At 38.5% G+C, this 19,961-nt stretch overlaps 1 protein-coding gene across 7 annotated transcripts in view; it reads right to left on the bottom strand.

Annotated features, from left to right (window-relative positions):
* Positions 1–19,961, bottom strand: part of LOC107680031 (neuron navigator 3) — a 152,201-nt gene that overhangs the window by 58,328 nt on the left and 73,912 nt on the right. For 6 of the 7 annotated variants that reach the window (XM_016475785.1, XM_016475787.1, XM_016475783.1 and 3 more), the window contains exons 6-9: positions 18,686–18,754; positions 14,041–14,189; positions 9,114–10,134; positions 4,438–4,550 (exon numbers count right to left, since the gene is read on the bottom strand). In XM_016475785.1, coding sequence (XP_016331271.1) covers positions 4,438–4,550; positions 9,114–10,134; positions 14,041–14,189; positions 18,686–18,754 — 1,352 coding nt within the window. The remainder of the gene's footprint in view (positions 1–4,437; positions 4,551–9,113; positions 10,135–14,040; positions 14,190–18,685; positions 18,755–19,961) is intronic. The other variant, XM_016475788.1, reaches the window with a different exon arrangement.

The raw sequence follows: 19,961 nt of genomic DNA on the forward strand, positions 1-19,961 counted from the left end.
AGGTAAGTGATTAATGACAAAATTTTCATTTTGGGGTGAAGTAACCCTTTAAGCATAGAAATTTTAACAAACCCCTAATTTTGAAGAGATTACCCAAAACTGAGAGTTCACTAAAACTAAAATTTTGTCAATTACTCACCCTCATGTCATTCCAAACTTGTATGCACTTCTCTCTTATCTGACAATATTCTGAAAAATGCTGGAGTCCAAACAACATCAGACCCTACTGACTTTCACTGTACTGCCAAAAAGCACTGAATTTCTCTCTAAGCATCTTCATTTGAGTTTCACAGAAGATATAATGCACAAAGGGTTGGAATGACAAGAGGGTGAATAAGTGATTTTCAGACAGAATGTTGATTTTTAGGTGACCTTTCCCTTTAAGCATTAGCAATAGTTATAGTGACCACTAAAAGAATATGTAATAGCATTTAAAACATTTCATTAGCTAACTAAAATGCTGTGTTAAAGAATGCTGCTATAAGACTGAACTACAGAGAACTGAATTACTTCAATAAGACGAGGTGGTGGGCTTGTGAACAAATAGCCCCGTGGTTGAAGGTTAACACTAGATGAACTAGGAATAAAATCATGGATCACACCGACGGGAGGGTAAATAGAGCTATTGATCAGAGCAGCAGACAGCATGGCAGCACCTCAATAGCCGGCAGGTGAATCTGGCTTCTAAATGTTCTCCTATAGCACAATTAGAGAACCATAATTCAACCAGACATCCCCCAGAACCGTTGCTAATGCAGTTACACACACACTCAAAACCAGAGTTCAAGGATAAAAATTATCATGACAACAGCAAGGCACAATCAAAGACTCTTACAGTATGCTACTGATGAGTTTGAGTGACACTTACGGTGTGTCTGTGGTTTTAAAACCTGCTCCAGGTCTCCCAACATAGTGAGTATAACCTCTTTATCCAGATGTGCCTGCTCCTCCCTGGCACTCTCAAGCTCCCAGTCTCCTCCAGTGCCCGCCGGACATGCCTGGGGGTCCTCATCCGATTTTCTACAGCTGCCCGCTTTCTCCACCAGCTCGGGCTGCTGGTGCTGATGTGCAGGTGCCATCCGGTTGGACTTACAACCCCAGGGCACAGGTATAAGGGAGTGTTCGGATTGGGAAAGCACCTTGGTGAGGGACAGCGAGAGTGACCGAGCTCGGGTACTGCAGTCGGGATGTCTATGGGCGCTACCTCGGCCATGTTGGGGCGAGGGCGATGAAGACGATGTCCCTGAGGCTGACGAAGGTGGGCACGGTGGTTCATCCAAGTCAAAGGCATAAACCCTCTGCTCCCCATCACTAAGCAACACGAGATTGCCAAGAGAACGTTGCTTGCGGAGGTTTAAGTTGTCCGGGAGAGGCTGCGGTGACTTGCAAGGTGGGCTGCCGCCCTGGAACACAGAAAACTCGGCTCCTCGCTTCATATTTTCTCACGTTCTTTAGGATCCCTCAACACTTTTTCTTCCTTATCTTGAAGTTAGTTCCTCCTCACATGATCTGCTCGTCTCAGGTGGCTGCTGGCACACACGCTCAGTCGCAAAGCTGCCCCTTGCACCAGGGAGCTTCAAATATCGTCCTGCCCACACACACGCTCGCTCTCCACAGCCAATAATCAGCATCCAGGTGCATGCACTGAGAGCATACTCCTCCTGTCTTCCTCCTCTCTTTCTCTTCTAACACTTCTTTTATTGAATGCAGCACGGAGGCTCGCGGGAAGCAAATCTGCACCAGATTACGGTTAAATTGTTATACACGTCCTTCACAGCATTTCTCCCTCTTCCTGTTTCTCTTTCAGCGACCGAAGACTCTTCACACACTCTGTCTATTAATTACCGGCTGGAGCGAGTGCATGTGGTTCGCTCAAAGGGACAGCAGCAGAGACTGAGTGTGTGTGTGCACTCTGAGATGCAAGCTCAGGGTTCGCCTGCTCCTTTTAACATGCTGTGAGCTGCTTCATTCTCTTTATCTATCTCCCTCTTTCTTCTCTCTGTTTCTCTTTGCAGCAATGATGGCTGGTTTCCTGTTGCTGTTAGCTACCGATTCAGCGCACACCTTCACAGCAAAACAGGTATTTGTGTGTGTGTGTGAGTGAGAGAGAGAGAGGTGGGAATAATGTATGACAAAACTGGCTTGTAACACTGTGATCTCTCCTCAGACTCTCTTCGTACTGGAGAAGGGTGTTAAGATGATACATTTGGAAATGCTGCAGCACACAGCTTGACTATCAAGGAAATTATGCAAAAAAGCAAAATTATGATATATAATGTATAATATAATATATCCTAAAATGAGGATTTTCAACCTTTACAGATCAGGATTTCAATCAAAACAGGGACCCCCAATATAAAAATCTAGATTTTAACATTTGAGACTAACAAATATTAGTATCATTATCTTATATTGCTGATAGACAGAAAGCCTATAATATAATATAATATAATATAATAATATGAAATAAATATTGTATTAAATGTTATATAAAATTATTATCTTGCATTTAAAAACACAGGCACAAATGACTATATTATATCTATATTATATGTTATGTTAATTACATATTATATTATATTATATTATATTATAATGCTTTTTTTTATTCACTGACTCCAGACAATCTATTGACAAAATGTCTTGTGTAATATTTCAGAATTAAACTGATTTTTTGTTTTGTTTGTAAAAACCCCAGCACTGAGCTAATAGGGTACACATAATAGAAATGGTTACCCTAACCAGATTCCAGAAAATTCAGCAAATAAATGTCAAAACTTTTAGCAACACCACCCAACCAACCAGCCTTCTAAATGTGCAAAAACAGAACAGGTGCATGCAGAGATTTTGTTTTTGTACTTGCATGGAGTGGAACATATTTTACAACCGGGCGGAACCCACAATGCACTTCAACAGGAAGTGAGTTCTGAGGTTAACATCTATAAGTAGTCCATGTGAGGGTTTCCCTGACCGCATCACTGGCCAAACCACAGCATTTCAAACATGGCCAGATGTAGGAAAAGCCTGTAGACATGCTACCCAAGAGGAAACATTTCTCTGATGTTCCTATTTCACAGGAAAAATAAGAATCATCTCAAAAGTTTCTTTTAAAATAAAAACACACAAATTAAGGCAGTTGCTGGATCTGAAAAATCTGAGATTTTTGTAAGCCTCCATTTGATTTCCATTCAATCCCACCGCTGTCTACAATAGGTGACTACTGAGATAATAAAGCAATATCTCAATTGTGATTTTTACTGCTATGGTACAATTAATACTTTCTATGCATATGAATCTGAAAATTTTGATTGCTTATATCTAACATGCTTAATCTGTATAAATTGCATAGAAAGACTAACAATCTTGAATAACTGGATAAACTTTAGAGTTCCAATCTAGATGTACCACTTAGAATGTATATTCATTTTATTTACTTTTTTTTCATTTGTTTTCAGCAGCTCAGGGTACAATAACAATGTTATGCTTTCCTAACTCTCATCAGCCATAAACTGTCCCCAAACTCTCCCAATGCAATGCAAAACATACAACAAATGTCTGACCATGAGTCATAATGTTATTGCTGCTTCTAGATCCACTTGCAAACAACAATGTCCCTCATCTTCAAAATGACCACAGCAGGGCTGCATTCTCATTGACGTGCAAACACTGACCGCTTTGTGCTTATGTGTTCATGTCTGCAGTTTATTCACTTTAATTTGACATTCCAGGCATTTTTGTGCAAGCTGGAACACTAATTTATATCTCATTAAATAAGAGTTGGCTGGTTTGAGGAACGATTTTCCAGTCGAGTTTGTTTTGAGCTGTATTCGACTGTTAATTACGAACAAAATGTATTAAAGTAACAACAGGGAACCTCAGGGATACACACAAGATAATCAGATCCCAACCTGATTAAAACTATTATTAATGAAATAAACCAAGAGGGATATAACGACAGTGGCTATGCTGATAAATATGCACACAGGAAATGAACAACTGGAAATGCATGTCATAGTGCACCCTCCAATTCCAGAAACTGCAGTGCAGGAAAATGCAGCATTTGGGCACAATTTGCATTTATTTCTCACAGTTGCTCGCCGACTGGTTGTTAAGAGATGTGTGCGAGCAGCGCCTGAGCCCCAGGCAACTATCTTCAGCTATCAGCTGTCACATCACAGTCCCACACACAGAGAAATACACACAAGCACAAATAAACAACACATTCTGCAGCCTGGCCTCCCAAACAAGGTCGGCCTTTGTCCACCTGTCATATCTGACCTTTTCTTGCTGCGATAGCAACATGGAACTAGTGGCCTGCAGAGAGAATCTGTGCCTGTGTTTTGGCTTCTGTGTGTGTGTTGGGCTTGTGTCGCTCTCTTATGTCTGACTGTGTGTAGGTATGCGTGTGCACATGTGGCAGTACTCATCCTACTGTACCTGAGATCTCCTCCAGGCACTGTTTGGCGGTCTTGCTGTAGACCAGGTCTTTTGTGGGACTGAGATATGGTTCAGGGGGGAACACAGTTGTGCAGTCGTTCTCTGAATATGTCCTGAGTAAAGCAAAAGGAAAAAATACTTAGCATTTTACACAGAGTAGATTTTTTTTGCATGCATACAGTCAACATTAATTTTGCATTAGATCAACCCAAGTTCCTTTTATTTTAAAAGAAAGCACTCCTAAAACAAACAAACAAATACACAAACAAAACATTTATAAAAAAGTATCTATGCACTTTTAATTTTAGCAACATTGATGTACTATTATAGATTTGTATTCTATTTTGAACTAGATTCTATTTTTTATATTTTCTGTTTTCATTTTAAATTTAGTTAGTTTTAGTAATTTTGTTGTGTATTTTTGTTATTTTTATTAGATTTTTTTATATGCCTATACAGTTTTTTTTATTAAGTTTTAGTTTATTTAGTTATGTTAGTATTTCAATTTAAACTGAAAGACTGCAGTGGAGTCATTCAGGTTCCTGGGCACCACTATCTCTCAGGACCTAAAGTGGGACACTCACATTGACTCCATTGCGAAAAAGGCCCAGCAGAGGTTGTACTTCCTTCGCCAGCTGAGGAAGTTCAACCTGCCACAGGAGCTGCTGAAACAGTTCTACTCTGCCATCATTGAATCCATCCTCTGCACTTCTATAACTGTCTGGTTCAGCTCAGCTACCAAATCTGACCTCAGAAGACTACAGAGGGTAGTCTGGACTGCTGAGCGAATCATTGGTACAACCCTCCCTTCTCTCCAAGAACTGAACTTATCCAGAGTGAGCAAAAGGGCTGGCAGAATCACTCTGGACCCCTCACATCCAGCACACTCCCTCTTTGAACTGTTGCCATCTGGTCGACGCTACAGAGCACTGAGCACCAGAACGACCAGACACAGGAACAGTTTCTTCCCTCAGGCCATCCATCTCATGAACACTTAACAATAACTGTGGAACACACACTACTTATACACTCATACACAAACATACCTGGCAATAAAGCTCATTCTGATTCTAAACAAAGCAAAAATAATATATATATATATATATTAGTTATTAATATATTTTATTTTCATTTTCATGTACAGAAAATGATTTTTGTATGGCTTTAGTTTCAGATGTAAAAAGGTTAAACTATTATAATATATAAAATTGTTTATTACATATTATTATTATTATTATTACTGAATTAAATATAATTATTTATAACTACCACTAAAAATATAATTGTGTAATTTTAAAATGAATGCTAGGTACTATAGACTAACCATACTACTGCAGACTAACCCTAAACGAAAAGAAAAGCATGTTAACTATGGAAAAAGTCATAGATTAATGACTTTATGTAGCTGTTTTCCTTATATGGTTTTATAGGTTTGACAATAGGTTTGTCATTGTGAGGACACCTGTTCCACAAAAATATACCAAAACCTGGCAAACACATGCAAACACCAATGCTGTTCAGAAAAACTGGGTATATGCATAACAACCACACCTACAACAAGGCCATCCCAGGACACCTGCACTCGCCCAGATAAACATTCCCTCACTATCCCTCTCACACACACAGTCACACACATGCAATTCACCAGCCAAATATTTCAGTGGCATGTCACACTGGTAGTTTCACCATGTGTTCCACACTCATGCCATTGAGATGTTGCATTACCTGTGAAAACAAATACTCACACACGCACACACACACACTCATAATTCACACAAACTCTGCCTGTAAATAAGCAAATGATGCAGAAAGGAAGAGGGCTTAAACTGTCAGGTAACTTCAGGGCTTGTTGAGCTGAATGAACTCATTAAGTGATGAAACTGTATAAAACAAAACAGACGTATTCAACAGAAGGTCAACTAAAAACACACGTTATGGGCAGTAGACACGTTGTTTAGACTTTTTTAATATAGTTTTCAAGCAACATCACTGAAGCTGAGAGTGTTGATGTGAGGAGGGGCAGTGGACGGGTGGTCAACCCACTGTTCTTCATGCCAGTGGAAGAAAAATACAAAAGCTCTCTTCCAAACCCACGTGAGCTACCCACCTAGACAGCATTTTTTTAGGAATCATCACTCCCAACATAAAGGCTCAAACAGCAGGCTGCAAAAGTAGACTGCTTTATCTTTGGTGGCAGTATATACTAGGATAAGTAAATCCTAAAAAAATATATTATATTTTATTTAATACAGAAAAATACTGAATAGCCTGATAAATCTGTGTGCTGTATTTTTGTGCCCATTTATTTAATGTAATAAATAAATACATAAATAAACCTAATTTTCTAAATTGTAGTACAGAAATGAAAATTATCTCAAGCTGACATTTTGCATTTTATTATTGTTGTTGTTTATTTATTTTTGCTCTCTTGGAAGTTTGCTTCTTATGAAGACAGCAGACAACATGGTAGAAAATATAAATTTTTATTTAAATAATGGCAATGGTAAACACTACTATTGTAATTAATTAATTCATTTAATTTGTAATGTGTAATTGACACATTAGATTGGTCAATGCCACTAAATACCTTTATAATATCACAAAAGATGAGCTGCTGAAAATTCAGCTTTGCCATCACAGGAATAAATTACATTTTAAAATATATTCAAATAGAAAATGGTTATTTTAAATTGTAATAATAATATCACAATATTGTTATTTCTACTCTATTTTTAATAAATTATGTGCAGCCTTGATAAGAGACTTCTTTCAAAAACATTAAAAATTCTTACCGACCCAAAACCTTCGAACAGTAGTGAATATATAATTAAAATTAAACAATTATACAAAAATACAGTTCTGAGGCTGGTAATGCAACATCCTCAACTCACTTGCCCTTGTCAAGCATGCCAAAAGGTTTGACCCTAGGTGTAGTTCTAGGAGCATGCCCTGCCGGTTTTACAGTGTCAAGCAAAGCTCTCGAGAGGAAGACCTGCAGTGGTGGAGAGGAGTGTGATAAGGGCTCCAGTTTAAAATTCCATAAAGACTTTAGGTTATAATCCTTATGAGACGGCACCGAGAATGCCAAACACAGCTTTAAAAAAATTCCATCGTCTTCCTGTGAATAATGAACCTGTGGCAGGCCGGTAAGGAGGTAAGTGTGTTTTTATGAGAACTGTTAAACTCTTAAGGTTCAGTTTGTGCAGATATGTCAAGGGTTACTGGGTTTGAGAGCTCTATATTCAAGCAGAGGATTAAACCAGCTACTGAACATACACAATCACTCAAGGACAAAACCCTTTGACTCTCGTTTTCAACACTCTCATCTTCGTCTTTCATGTCATTTTTTTTTTTGTCTATCACAGGCCCATTAACACTCGCTGTCTCTTTAATAAGTTGACTCAAACTGTTATGAATGCCCTCTGCCCATCAATCACATATTCTCTTTTCTGTTCCCACTTCCTCTTCCTCCATAATAACCTATTCACCCTCATCAGTCTCTTGGTGAGGACTGAGGGAGGCCACGCCCCTTAAACGAGGCGGTCTGGCAAACAGCTCAGCGGTTCCCACTTGGGCTAATAATACTGTCGAGATGAGACATTTACCCGCTGCTTTTTCGTACAAAGCATTGTGTGATTGGATAGGTGATACAAGGGACAGATGATCAGTGGGTGTGTGTTTGTGCATCTAAAAGCTGGTTTGATAATCTATAGATAGATTGCTGATTCAACATATATTTGCCTGTAATTAACGATGCTTCATGATGCTCTGCAAGCCTCTGTGTGTAAGCGGGTGAAGAAATGATTGATTCGAAAATGACTGAAACCCGGGTTGCCTGCATAGAAACATCACTGTGCAACATGTCGGAGCATGTGCACTTCCCACCAGGCCACCTCTAAAACATTAATTTCTTTCTAGATCTATCATGCAGAAATTACTTTCCACTTATAAACAAAATGTATATTTTTTTCTGTATTATTTATGGTGTATCTTCATGATTAGTGATTATGAATTGTTGCATTTGGTTACACCCGCAACATTTGGTATCAGAGATTCTTTAAAGTATCTGCCTGGTTAGTGGTGTGCAGAATAAGTAAAAGATGAGGTAATTATTCTGGACCTCCTGGGGATGAGGGTCTCATCTTTGCCTGTCTATTGAGGGTAATTACAGAGACATGGTCCTGCTGTCTCATGGATAATGATAATGATTTCACAACCCAGAATAGAACCCAGGAACCCAGATCTCTCTGTTTGTCTGAGTCTTGCCCTTTTAAGTCTCTAAGCGTCATTGGACATATAGACCCCAGTAGCCCTGCTAGGACTAGAAGTCAGCTGGGTCTATGATGAGGACATAGTAAGGTTGAAGAATGACCAGCTGGCATCTGAGGGATTTCTGTCCAAAAACTTTAGCTCAGAAATAATTTTATCCAAAGGGACAAAGTACACTGATCACAACGAAAGCCCACCTGCCGTTAATTATCTTGCTAGGGCGCAATGATAAATGTTAAGTAACAGAAGTGGGATCTTATGTACTTTTCTGTGATTGAACGTGACAGATCCAGATCTGTAATCATTAAGCTGCAACCCACAACTTCAGCAACCATCATTCACAATATGCAAAGCAAGAGATCTGAAAATCCAACAATCATATGCATTTGTATTTAAGAATCACTCACCGATACATGAAGGGGGCGACGGTTGCCGTGTTGGGATGGTTGTGTTGTTGCTGCTGGGGAAGTTGTACTGTCCCATTACCTCCTAAAGCTCCTCCACCACCCAGCCCAGATGTGGCGGATCCAGAAAGTGCTGAGGTACTGGTTGATGACACCATGCTGGTCTTCCGATTCTCATATCCTCCCAAAGATCTCTGCATATATATAGACTGACCACCTTTACTAAGTTTGGTTTTCTCACCACCTGTAGCAGGTACACTAGTTGCAGGTACACTGGATTGGCTTGCTGCAGGCTTGGCGGTTGCTGTTGGAGCCTTCAGACCAGGCTTGGGGATGCTGCTAGAGGCAGGGATTGCACTTTCTTTCTTCACAGAGGCTGCAGAAGTTTTGCTTCCTTTGGGGATGAGGCTGGCAATCTTGGAGCCTTTCTTAGAGGGCTCCACTATCACTGGCTCCTCCTTGGGTGGCGTGCTTGCTTTGCTCTTGGTCTTGTCCTCTTTGTCTTTGGGCTGTGGCAAGGACTTATTGTTGTGGTTCTTGCAGTTGTTGGTCTTGTTTGGGGGTGCAGAGGAGGATGCGGGGGACTTCCCCTGCTGTTTTGAGATCCCGCAGGGTGGTGTGGGACTGCAGGTCCCCTCATCTCCAAACTCCGACAAGTCGTCCTCCTCCTGGAGAGCCATTTCAGCCACTGAGGGTGAGGTTCTGGATGCGGATCTAGGGTTGATGAGCCGGAATTTCTCCAACATGGAGCGCTGGTTTCCGGGGGCTGATTTGGAGGAGTCTGTGATTGGGGGCCGGAGGCAATCGGATGACGAGGGAGGGGATGGGGAAGCGGATGGGCTGGGTGGCTTGGTGGCCAGCATAGACGAGGTGGCACTGTGCTTCATGTTCATGGATTTGCTTCGCCAGGTCTTTGCAGCAGTGGGAGAGGGGATGGCAGAGGCCAGCTGTTGCCCGCTGGTGCTGGAGGGCACCGAGCCACTGCCGTTCATGCTGCCTGGCAGAGGAATGCCCTTCACCGACTCTATGTCAGAGAAACAGAGCAAACAGTGGACACATATGTTAGACTGATATAACTACACACTAGAAGCAACTTTGTCTTTGGCAAGGAGGAAAATTATGACTACCACAATAATCAAATATTAGCATAAGTGGAAAGAGATTGTGGGAAGGCAAATCATCCCACAAACACATGAGGAATAGATAGTGCTCAATCCAAATCTTTACTCTGCAATCCCAATGTATACTGAAATCCCAAGCAATGCGGCGATGCACTCGAGCAGAAAATTGGATCCTAGGTTGATTTTGTGGGATTTCAAATACTTTGTTGTTGCCAGATACCCTCTTGTTCTTTGTAAATGCAGTAATATTTTGTGAGAAATCAACACGGCTCACAGGATAACATATATAAACATATTTAATCCAATATAAATAGATAATTTTAATGTGGGGGAAACATAGATTTATCAAGCCCTTGAGAGCATGACAATGCAGAAATGTAACATCCTTTAAATTACAACTTGTCTGGGCCTTGACTATCAGTCCAGTGACGACAACTTCCAATTGCTAAGCTCAGGGCCGAGACTCAAAATGCTTTACAATTGTAGTGTATATAACTTGAATTGCTTTGACTAGGTTTCAGTGGATTATACATTACTGACAAAAAAGTTATGTATGATATTGTTTTGAGTACCTTGTAAATACAATGCATATGAATACAGTAATCAAACAGTACCATGGTACATACCAAAATACCATGGTACTACTATCTAATTTCACCAATGTACCATGGCATTGTCTCCAGTACTTCTTTGTAAGGGGAATGCTAACGCTCAGAATGTTTTACAGTTTAAGGGCGAATCTCATGCAACTAGCATAATCTTTTATTTTTATTTAAAATAAAATTCTAAAAATAAATAAACAAATTTGCAATGTGACATTATATTGATGACAAAAATAATTTCTGCCCTAATTCTAATTACTATAATATTACAAATTGGTATATTGCAGTAATACGAATGTAATGAGAATCCAAACTGAGAATTATGAAAATTCCAAAAAATAAATAAATAAATAAATAAAACATTCAGACACAATAAGGAAATGTTAATTTGAGTCATAAATGTGTTTAACTGTAATAAAAAATAATGTCAAAAAGAAAGAAAGTGAAAAATAATAATTTTTTACGCTAAAGACAGATAGATAGATAAAATATACATGAGGACATAAGTTACAAATCAATGCTTCTGCTGCCGTGCAACATAACAAAATACAAGTAAATCTACTTAATCTTACAGCAACTCAGGCTGCCCGTAACTTGAAAAATTCTAAACACAAAGGAAGAGAGGAATAGATGGGACTTCATTTGGTTCCATTGAAAATCTAGTAGAGTGAACAGTGATTGGACTGTGAATGAGCGCTGCGTGGATCCGGCTTCAGTGCATGTCTCAGCTAAATTAACCCCGTTTTTGGAGATAATAACATCTTAAATAACAGCCTCTCTCACACACATACACACACCGGACCATCAAAACACAGTTACCATAGCTACCCTTTTCTCCACACTTTATATGTTGAAAGTGAAATACCACTTTGTTCTGGGAAGTCTGATAGGATGCCACACACATTTCAAAACAAACACATTAACAGGTGTGATGACAAACATGCCACTGAAGATTTTCCATCTTAATCCACCCTTGTCTAATCCAGAATGGACTGCATTAGTCATTTTCTTTGCCTCTGGCTCTCTTTGTTATCTCTTCTGCCCAGTTCTGATATATCTCTCCCATCTTCGTCACAGGTGCTACTGTATGAAGCTATGCCAAAAGTTCAATGAATGTTCTAAACAACACTGATTTCCTTCAAACTAATCCAGGAATTGGACACAGCGCTTTTGAAAGCCTCCTGGACTGAGCTAATGCTAGATTAGATGCTGATTCACTCCTGCAGCCTGTGTGAATGGTGAAATTTGCTTTGTTATACAAGACTATTTAACATGCAAGTGTTTGTGCCCACTACCTTGGCACAGGGCTTATAAACAGTGTGAGATTTGCGTCCACAGAGAGGCTTTGTGCTGAAATTCATAGGTGATGGTAACACTGGATGCTGACAGATTTGAGGTTAAGGATTAAATCAGTTAAAGGTCAAATTCAGGATTATGAAATTTGTATTCAAGCCTGCCATAAAATGAAAGACTACACGCTAACTATGTTCAAAAACCTAGTGAGCTGCCTAGTGGGCTACAAAGGCAGCATCCTTACTGTCATGAAACTCCAAAAGTGACTGATTTTGAACATTCTATGTAGGCAGCATGAAGCACAAATGAGACTCAATTCACAATTGAGATATTAGCATGTGGCTAAGCTAACAAAGCTGATACAATAATTAAAGAACCATGAACATGTGAATGTGTTGTTAAATTATTGAAATATTTACTTAAAAGAATAGTCTAGGTCAAAGGAATTTGGCTGACAAAAATGTGTAAATCCCTGATCTATTTAAACAGGGACAGCCTGAAATCTATATAACTGTTGTTAGAAATTATGCTTTAACAGCACATTTCAAATCATGAATAAAATTCTACAACAGTCGTATCATGAAAATTTTGCTTTTTAAACTAAAATTACTCACAAAAAAACTATTTTTCAGGATGATCCAGCTAATGCACATTTTGTGGCATAAACAAACAGGTGATTTGCTCTTTTAACTGTACGGCGGGACTTCTATTCCTACAGCTAACATTTTGAATGTTTAACTGTCTCTTTTAACTGTAAAGTGCAACAAAAGTCATGATTTCAGAAATGCATTCTGGGATAGCCTCTCCTATGAAGTATACAGAACATGTGATACTGCCTTAATGTGCAATCACATTTATTGTTGTTTTTGTAGGCAAAATTCAGTCATTTTGGTAGAAATTCACACAATTTCAATGTTGAACGAGGGCGATGGATTTCTTCCTGCAGATTTGGCAATGGGTTCAAGTTGGTCACAGATTAACCATGTTGACCAACAGAAAGATGATTGGTTTGAAAGCTACTCATGTGTGAATTTTGCTTCATACATCGCTACACCATCAACAATATACAACTGACCTGTTTTGCCTGCAAAATTTCACTGTGACCGCACCTTTCGAATTTGGCCAAAACATTGTATCTCACACAAAATAATTTTTTTGCCTACTGCTTGGAACAGCTTTTGTGTCAACTGAACACCCACGATGCCTTCAAATGCTAGGTAGGCAGCTCACTAGGTTTTGGAACAGAGCTCTATTCTCTCCCTACCAGCCCCTCCCATAGTTTCTGCAGTGCGGCAGACTTTTTGGACAGAGGATAAAGGAAGATGAGGGAAAAAAGGCAGATGGGAGTTTGCTTTTCTCATCTGTGGAAGTATTAGCGCAGTAGCCCTGTAAATCAAGGTTTTGAGTAATGTTAGGCCCGCTGGAAAAGGGCAGGAATAGGTTTCGAGAGAGACGTTGCCTATTAGGACTCTGATTCATCAAAGCTCCCGTCTGCCATGTGAGACCCTCTGTCTGGCTTGATGAAATCTGAAGTGAACTCTGAATAGGCTGGTTATGTGGAAGAAGTAGAAATATAACATGAACGTCATCTCCAAATATATTGGAGGAGGACAGTGAATGCCGATGGCAGATCACCGTTTCAGATGTGAATAACACACCAGAGAGGAACCACAGTGCAATATTATACTTTAATTTCCCAGGAAATTGTGCTTTTCCACAGATTTATGTCATTATGAAAATTTAATAATAAATGCATGAGGGAACCACCTCAGAGCATCCTGCCCTGTGCCACAGCGCTATTGTTCCTGTGATAGTGGCACCATCTAGTGGATAACAGGATATAGTTGTTGCTGTTTCATTTGAGTAATATGCAGACACCTTGATTTAAACATTAAGATTCTGTTTATTGCTCACCTCTGTCGTTGCCGCTAGCATATTGCAGTGGTTTGCTCTTGTCAATACTGTTGAAGCTCTGGCTCCTTCGGTTCAGGTTTGAGGATCCGTGGGCTTTACTACTGCTACTGCCGCTGCCTGCAGCGGGGACTTTGGAGAGACCTGGTAACCTGTAACACACAACACACATACTCATTAGTTTGGGTTTCAATCACAGGACTTTATTAAATATGAACTGTGCGAGCTTACATTATATCTCTGATAGACACACATACAGACCACCTGGGTTATTATAGTTAACTAAAACCAAAACCATAAAAATCATATATATTCAAATATCAAATATTACACAGAAATATAAAAACCTAAAAAGAAAATGACAAAATACAACAAAATTACTAAAACTAAAATAAAATATAAAAATAAAAACATTCAAAATATTAATAAAAAACTATGGAGTATCTAATAATTAATTAATCTATTCATTCATTCATTCATTCATTCATTACTTCCTTCTGTGGACACATTTGACCTTACAGAAAGGAGCTATGTGAAATTGTATTTATTTATGCACTTATTGATTTATTTATTTACTTAAGAATTTATTCTTCATCAGCTGTAAAGACATTAAATATTGTGAATATTTACTTAAAATGGAGGGTAGTCATATATTCAGCTGTATAAATTAGAGCTCTGGTAATGCCTTTTGACAGAAAACACACTCACTTGTTCGACAGTGAAACATACAAGCCAATAAATGAATAACATTTAACATAATGATTTGACTAGTGTCTTCTGGCTGGACTTCCATCAAGCACAATCAAACCTCTACAAATGATTCAGAATGCAGCGGTACGACTGGTCTTCAACGAACCCAAAAGAGCCCATGTTACACCTCTCTTTATCTCCTTGCACTGGCTACCGGTTGCGGCTCGAATCAAGTTCAAGACGTTGATGCTTGCATATAGAACAGCCACAGGCTCAGCACCCGCCTACTTCCACTCACTACTACGAATCTACATCCCCTCCAGAAGATAAAAGCGTCTGCTAAATGACTAAATGTAAATGTTCTAAAACAGCTAATTTTTCAAAATGACAACACAATAGACATATCTTAATTGCTCTAAAATCTGTAATAAATCTTGCCTGAAGTGTGTGTGTGTGTGTTTCTTTGCATTGTCTTATGCTGTATTCATAATATTGATGATTTAATTGTGAACAAAGCTTGTTAATGACTCACGAGTGCCAGTTTTTAATTGGTAAACACGACCTTGTGACACATCAGCCTAACAACGGCTCATAAACATGTTGAGGGGGAACAAAACAGCAGCAAGTTAACATTCTTTGACACTGACTCTGTTTCTTACAACTGATTCAATTTCACACCAAACAGAGTTGTTTCACCTTACTCCAATCTGATTATGCCAATAGCCAATTGCTTTTAACAAATCAAACTGATGATCTAATAAAGACCTAGTTATATTTTATATATCTGACATTCCCATCATCATTTGAAATTCTCATCACTGATCAAATGTTTTGAAAAGTCTTATCACACAGAATCAGAGCAAATAGCTTTCCTAGAAATGATGGATTTGAGAACGATGATTCAGGCAGTTCAGGTGCATGTCTCATCAAGCCTCTAATGACACTGCTTCATCACTCGCTTATTTCCCATCAGGCACTTCTGCTTTTCCCCATTAACCTGTTGTGCAGACCACCATAATATGCAAGCTCTGATAAAGCATATCTGATGATTTTTCTCAAACAGGTTATTTTGGTGAAAATTGGGATGGATATCAGTGTCTCAATTGAGGTCGGGGTCTGAATGGAAGACATTTAAACGTTAGACGTTTTAGTTTTAGCAGGCCCACACAGAATCTGTGTCCTTAGAGAGTGCTGCAGAATCCTGCTGGGCTTTGTGTGTTTGTTTATTAAATATTCTGACTAATTTCATCATGCTTTTATCTATCAGTAAGAGTGCGTTACTCTCAGATGAACGTAACACATTTTATCATGTTAAAATCTGCAGAATTCTGCAGATTTTTCCGCTAAATTTACAGTGAAAACATCAAAAGTGAGCAGATTCAGTTTGGTCTGGTTCAAAGATGCAGGCAACATCTGACATCAGCATTTATTAGACATTTGTTTTTTTTAATTTGGTCTTGAAATTTTCCTTACACTATGATTTGCATAAATATGTATCATGTATACATTCACAAACACAAATATGCCTGTAGAGGATAAATTTAGTGCTTACCAGGCATCTGAAGAACGTTGCTAAAATAGACCTGAATTAAAGCTGTGGTGTGTAATTTTTTTCTGTGCTAAAAGACTTTATTCTACCCCGACTTATATTCAGAGACAAGTATGACATTTATAGGTTGATTTGCCTGAAAAATCCATGACACTTTCAAAGCATTGCTCTTTTTGAGCATCCCAACCAAGCTGACACAGCAACACACTGGCTCAACCAATGGCATGAGTTGGGGGTGGGACTATATGTTAGTTTGGCCAATAAAAGGGAAGCAGAAATACTTGAAATGTTCTTTTTTTTAACCGTTTGTTTGATGCCACTGGTGGCACAGACATATATTCTGCTTTAAAGTCTGAATCTGAGGTGGTCAGCTCCAGGACCAGGTCTCTGCATCTGTTCTTGTTTATTTTAGGGTAATAATTAAAGTGTCAATGGGGCTCAGATGAAAACCAGAGTTCAACTGTGAAACATCTCAACTTTTGAATAATCACTGAATTTTAATAACGCTTCACATCTTATCCAATCTGTGTCCTGCATGCATAAAAAGGCCTTATGGGAGATCTTGAAAGAATCTTTCAAATTATGCCTATTAAAATTTAGAGCAGGATGTTTAAGGATCAAATAAGACTGCTTCTGTCATCTCTTCTTTCCAATTGAAGTACACTGAATATAACTGAAAGTTTTGGATTCTAGAGGACATCTAATAGTATGCATTATTAGCTATCCTGCTTTCCTTCTTAAGAAACAAGATTATAGGTTATTACAATGTTCTATCTAACCCAAATTACTGCACAATAATTATGTGTTGAATTGATAAATTAGGCCTCAGACATAGAGTTTCATATGCATATCTCTGAAGAAACAAACAGGAGTGTGTATTTTTGTTTGTGTAAATGTATATGTGTATTAGTTGCCTTTGAAGCCTCATGTCAATTCAATTTAATGAGAAATAAATACATGATATTGCTGAAATTAAATTAACACTAATTAAAAAACTGATTTATTCATAAATGATAAAATTGAATAGAACCCACCAGCCTATCACTGGAATATATTAAATATTAATTAACTATAATTAGAAACTCAAATTCCTTAATTGGTGATCATTCATTTGTGAACCCACAGCCATCCAAGCATCAAAGCCATTACTCCAGTCTTCAGTGTCACATGATCCTTCAGAAATCATTCGAATCTGCTGATTTGGTGCACAATAAACATTTCTTATTATTATCAATGTTGAAAACAGTTTTGCTGCCTTTTTTTCAGGATTCTTTGATGAATAAAGAGTTCAAAAGAGCTACATTTTTTTTTATAGAAATCTTTTGTAACATTATAAATGTCTTTAATTTCACTCTCAGTCAATTTAATGCCTCCTTGCTGAATAAAGGTTTTAATTTCTGAACTGACCCCAACTTTTGAATGGTAGTGTATAGTGATGTCATCTGGGAGAAAAAAAGAGTCTTAAAAAATGCCATTAACAATTCATCCATTTTTACAGTTTACTCTGAAGATTTTTGATATAAGATTTATCTGTTTTCTGGTGCCTCTAACCCAGGCATTCTCACTTGCAACCACCAATAAATCTAATTTCTGATCCGATTTCCAAAAAAGCTATGGCCAGTTGTGCAGCCCACTGATAATATTAGGTGTGAACGTCTCTCTGCATCTTTATGCTGCATCTAAACATCTACATAATAAAGTATACATTACATCTGAACTTAGGATGAGACCAGAGTCTAGTATGAAAAAACAATTCAGTTCACTGACCAAATGAATGTCTACTCCTAACATTTGTATATCAGTGCTTTGAGAGAAGAGCCCAGATCTCAGATACTTCAAAGAAAACTGCAGGCACATGTTGTCTTTGAGCAAATAATGCCGTCTGCCGAACCCTACCCATCAGGCTGTCAGTGGAGTAAGCACTATATCATACATAGTGTCCATCACATATCTCACATAGTTTGGCCAGGGGCTGCTTGAAATGCTTTGCCAGCACAAAGCTTCCCACCAGCTCTGAGATGAAGCAAATGCTTTCAGGGCCAAACAACTGCTGCCTGGAGCTTGAAACGGCAAAAACCTCAGAAATAAACCGCATTCAAGATCTAGGTTTCATCCAGCACTTTCTGCATCCATTCATCTTGAATCAACCAAGCTATTCAATTCAAAACCCTCAGAAAAGCTCCAGAAAGATTTTTGAAATGTGAAAAAGCCAGACTAAAGTTGAATTTGAAAGTTGAACGGACACCATCAGCAAGCATTTCTATCATATACCACTTCCATCACCCAGATCTGTTGCTACAGCTTTTAACATAAGTAGATTGGCATTCCCAGTCTCTAGCCTGAAGGTCTGCGGAGAGTTTCAGGTCGCAGAACAGAGCGAGAGCAGGCAGATACAGTTGAAGACTCTACCTTGTGTTTTTCTTCTGAGGGGCTGCTATTCCACTGTGACCTGGTGGACTTGTATATCGTGCGGTGAGACTGTAAAGAGGTAGTGGGAGAGAATGAGAGAGAAACAGGAGAGAAACAGAGGGAGGGAGAGAGGAATGAGGTTAATGATTGGATATAATTTTTTTTTCAAACTGTGGCATCTTTCTCTCTAATGCAATAAGGGCGGCACTTAGCGAGGGCTTGGCGCACACATGCAAACACAAACAGCATGGCCTCTGTGCGCGCCTACTCAGATTCACATGACATGTCACTCGTCTCAAACCACAAGTATGTGCATTTCCTCCAACTGTCCTACTGTTCTAAGCCAAATCACAATCTTCATAAACCTGTACCTTCAAATATGTGTTTGTGTGAATACAGTGAGAGCTTTATTCTCAATACTAGTGAATCATTGATCGGTTTAGATTGGCCTCCACAACAACATATAACTAAAAGAAAGAAATCCCATTTGACAGAGAAGATATTCCTGTTGCTCCAGTCACAATATTAAAAAAAAAATAGACTTATCCACACACTCTCTTTCACACACACACACACACACACACACACACACCTCTTTCAGGAATATTTTACTTGAAACCTGTATATACTGTGACCACTGTTTATATTGTTTTTTTTTTATATGGATAAATAAATACATAATTATGCACTGTTCAAAAGTTTGGGTGAGTAAGATTTTGCATATATATTATACATTTACTGAGCAAGGATGCAGTATATTGATCAAAAGTGACAGCAAAGGCTTTCAGATTTTAAAGGTATTTTTACATATTCGTTTGAACTTTCTATCCATCAAAGAATCCTGAAAAAAAGTATCAGAAATTAGTGCATTAATATATAATTCAATACTATATATATATATATATATATATATTGTTTAAATTGCTAAAATATAACTTAATTCAAAATCAAACTAACTAAACTATCAGTTCTTGCTACAATTTATAGTAATATTTTCATGATTTCTCAGAGGTCTGGTTTCAAGTATAATTCGCTTGAAGTGGTGCTTCATATAACATTATCTAGAGTAATAAGTGTGAATGATAAATCCCCTGTGATGTTTGTACTGGCTACTGTATACAGGCCACCAGGGCACCATTCAGACTTTATCAAAGAATTTGTTGATTTTCTGTCTAAGTCAGTGCTCGCTGCGGATAAAATCTTAAAGGGGTGGTTCACTGTTTTTTTTCTAGGCTTGATTGTGTTTATGGGGTGCAGTCTAACATGTGTTAATGCT

This window comes from Sinocyclocheilus anshuiensis, unplaced genomic scaffold, assembly GCF_001515605.1.
Source record: "Sinocyclocheilus anshuiensis isolate Anshui unplaced genomic scaffold, SAMN03320099.WGS_v1.1 scaffold200, whole genome shotgun sequence".
Lineage (NCBI taxonomy): Eukaryota > Metazoa > Chordata > Actinopteri > Cypriniformes > Cyprinidae > Sinocyclocheilus > Sinocyclocheilus anshuiensis.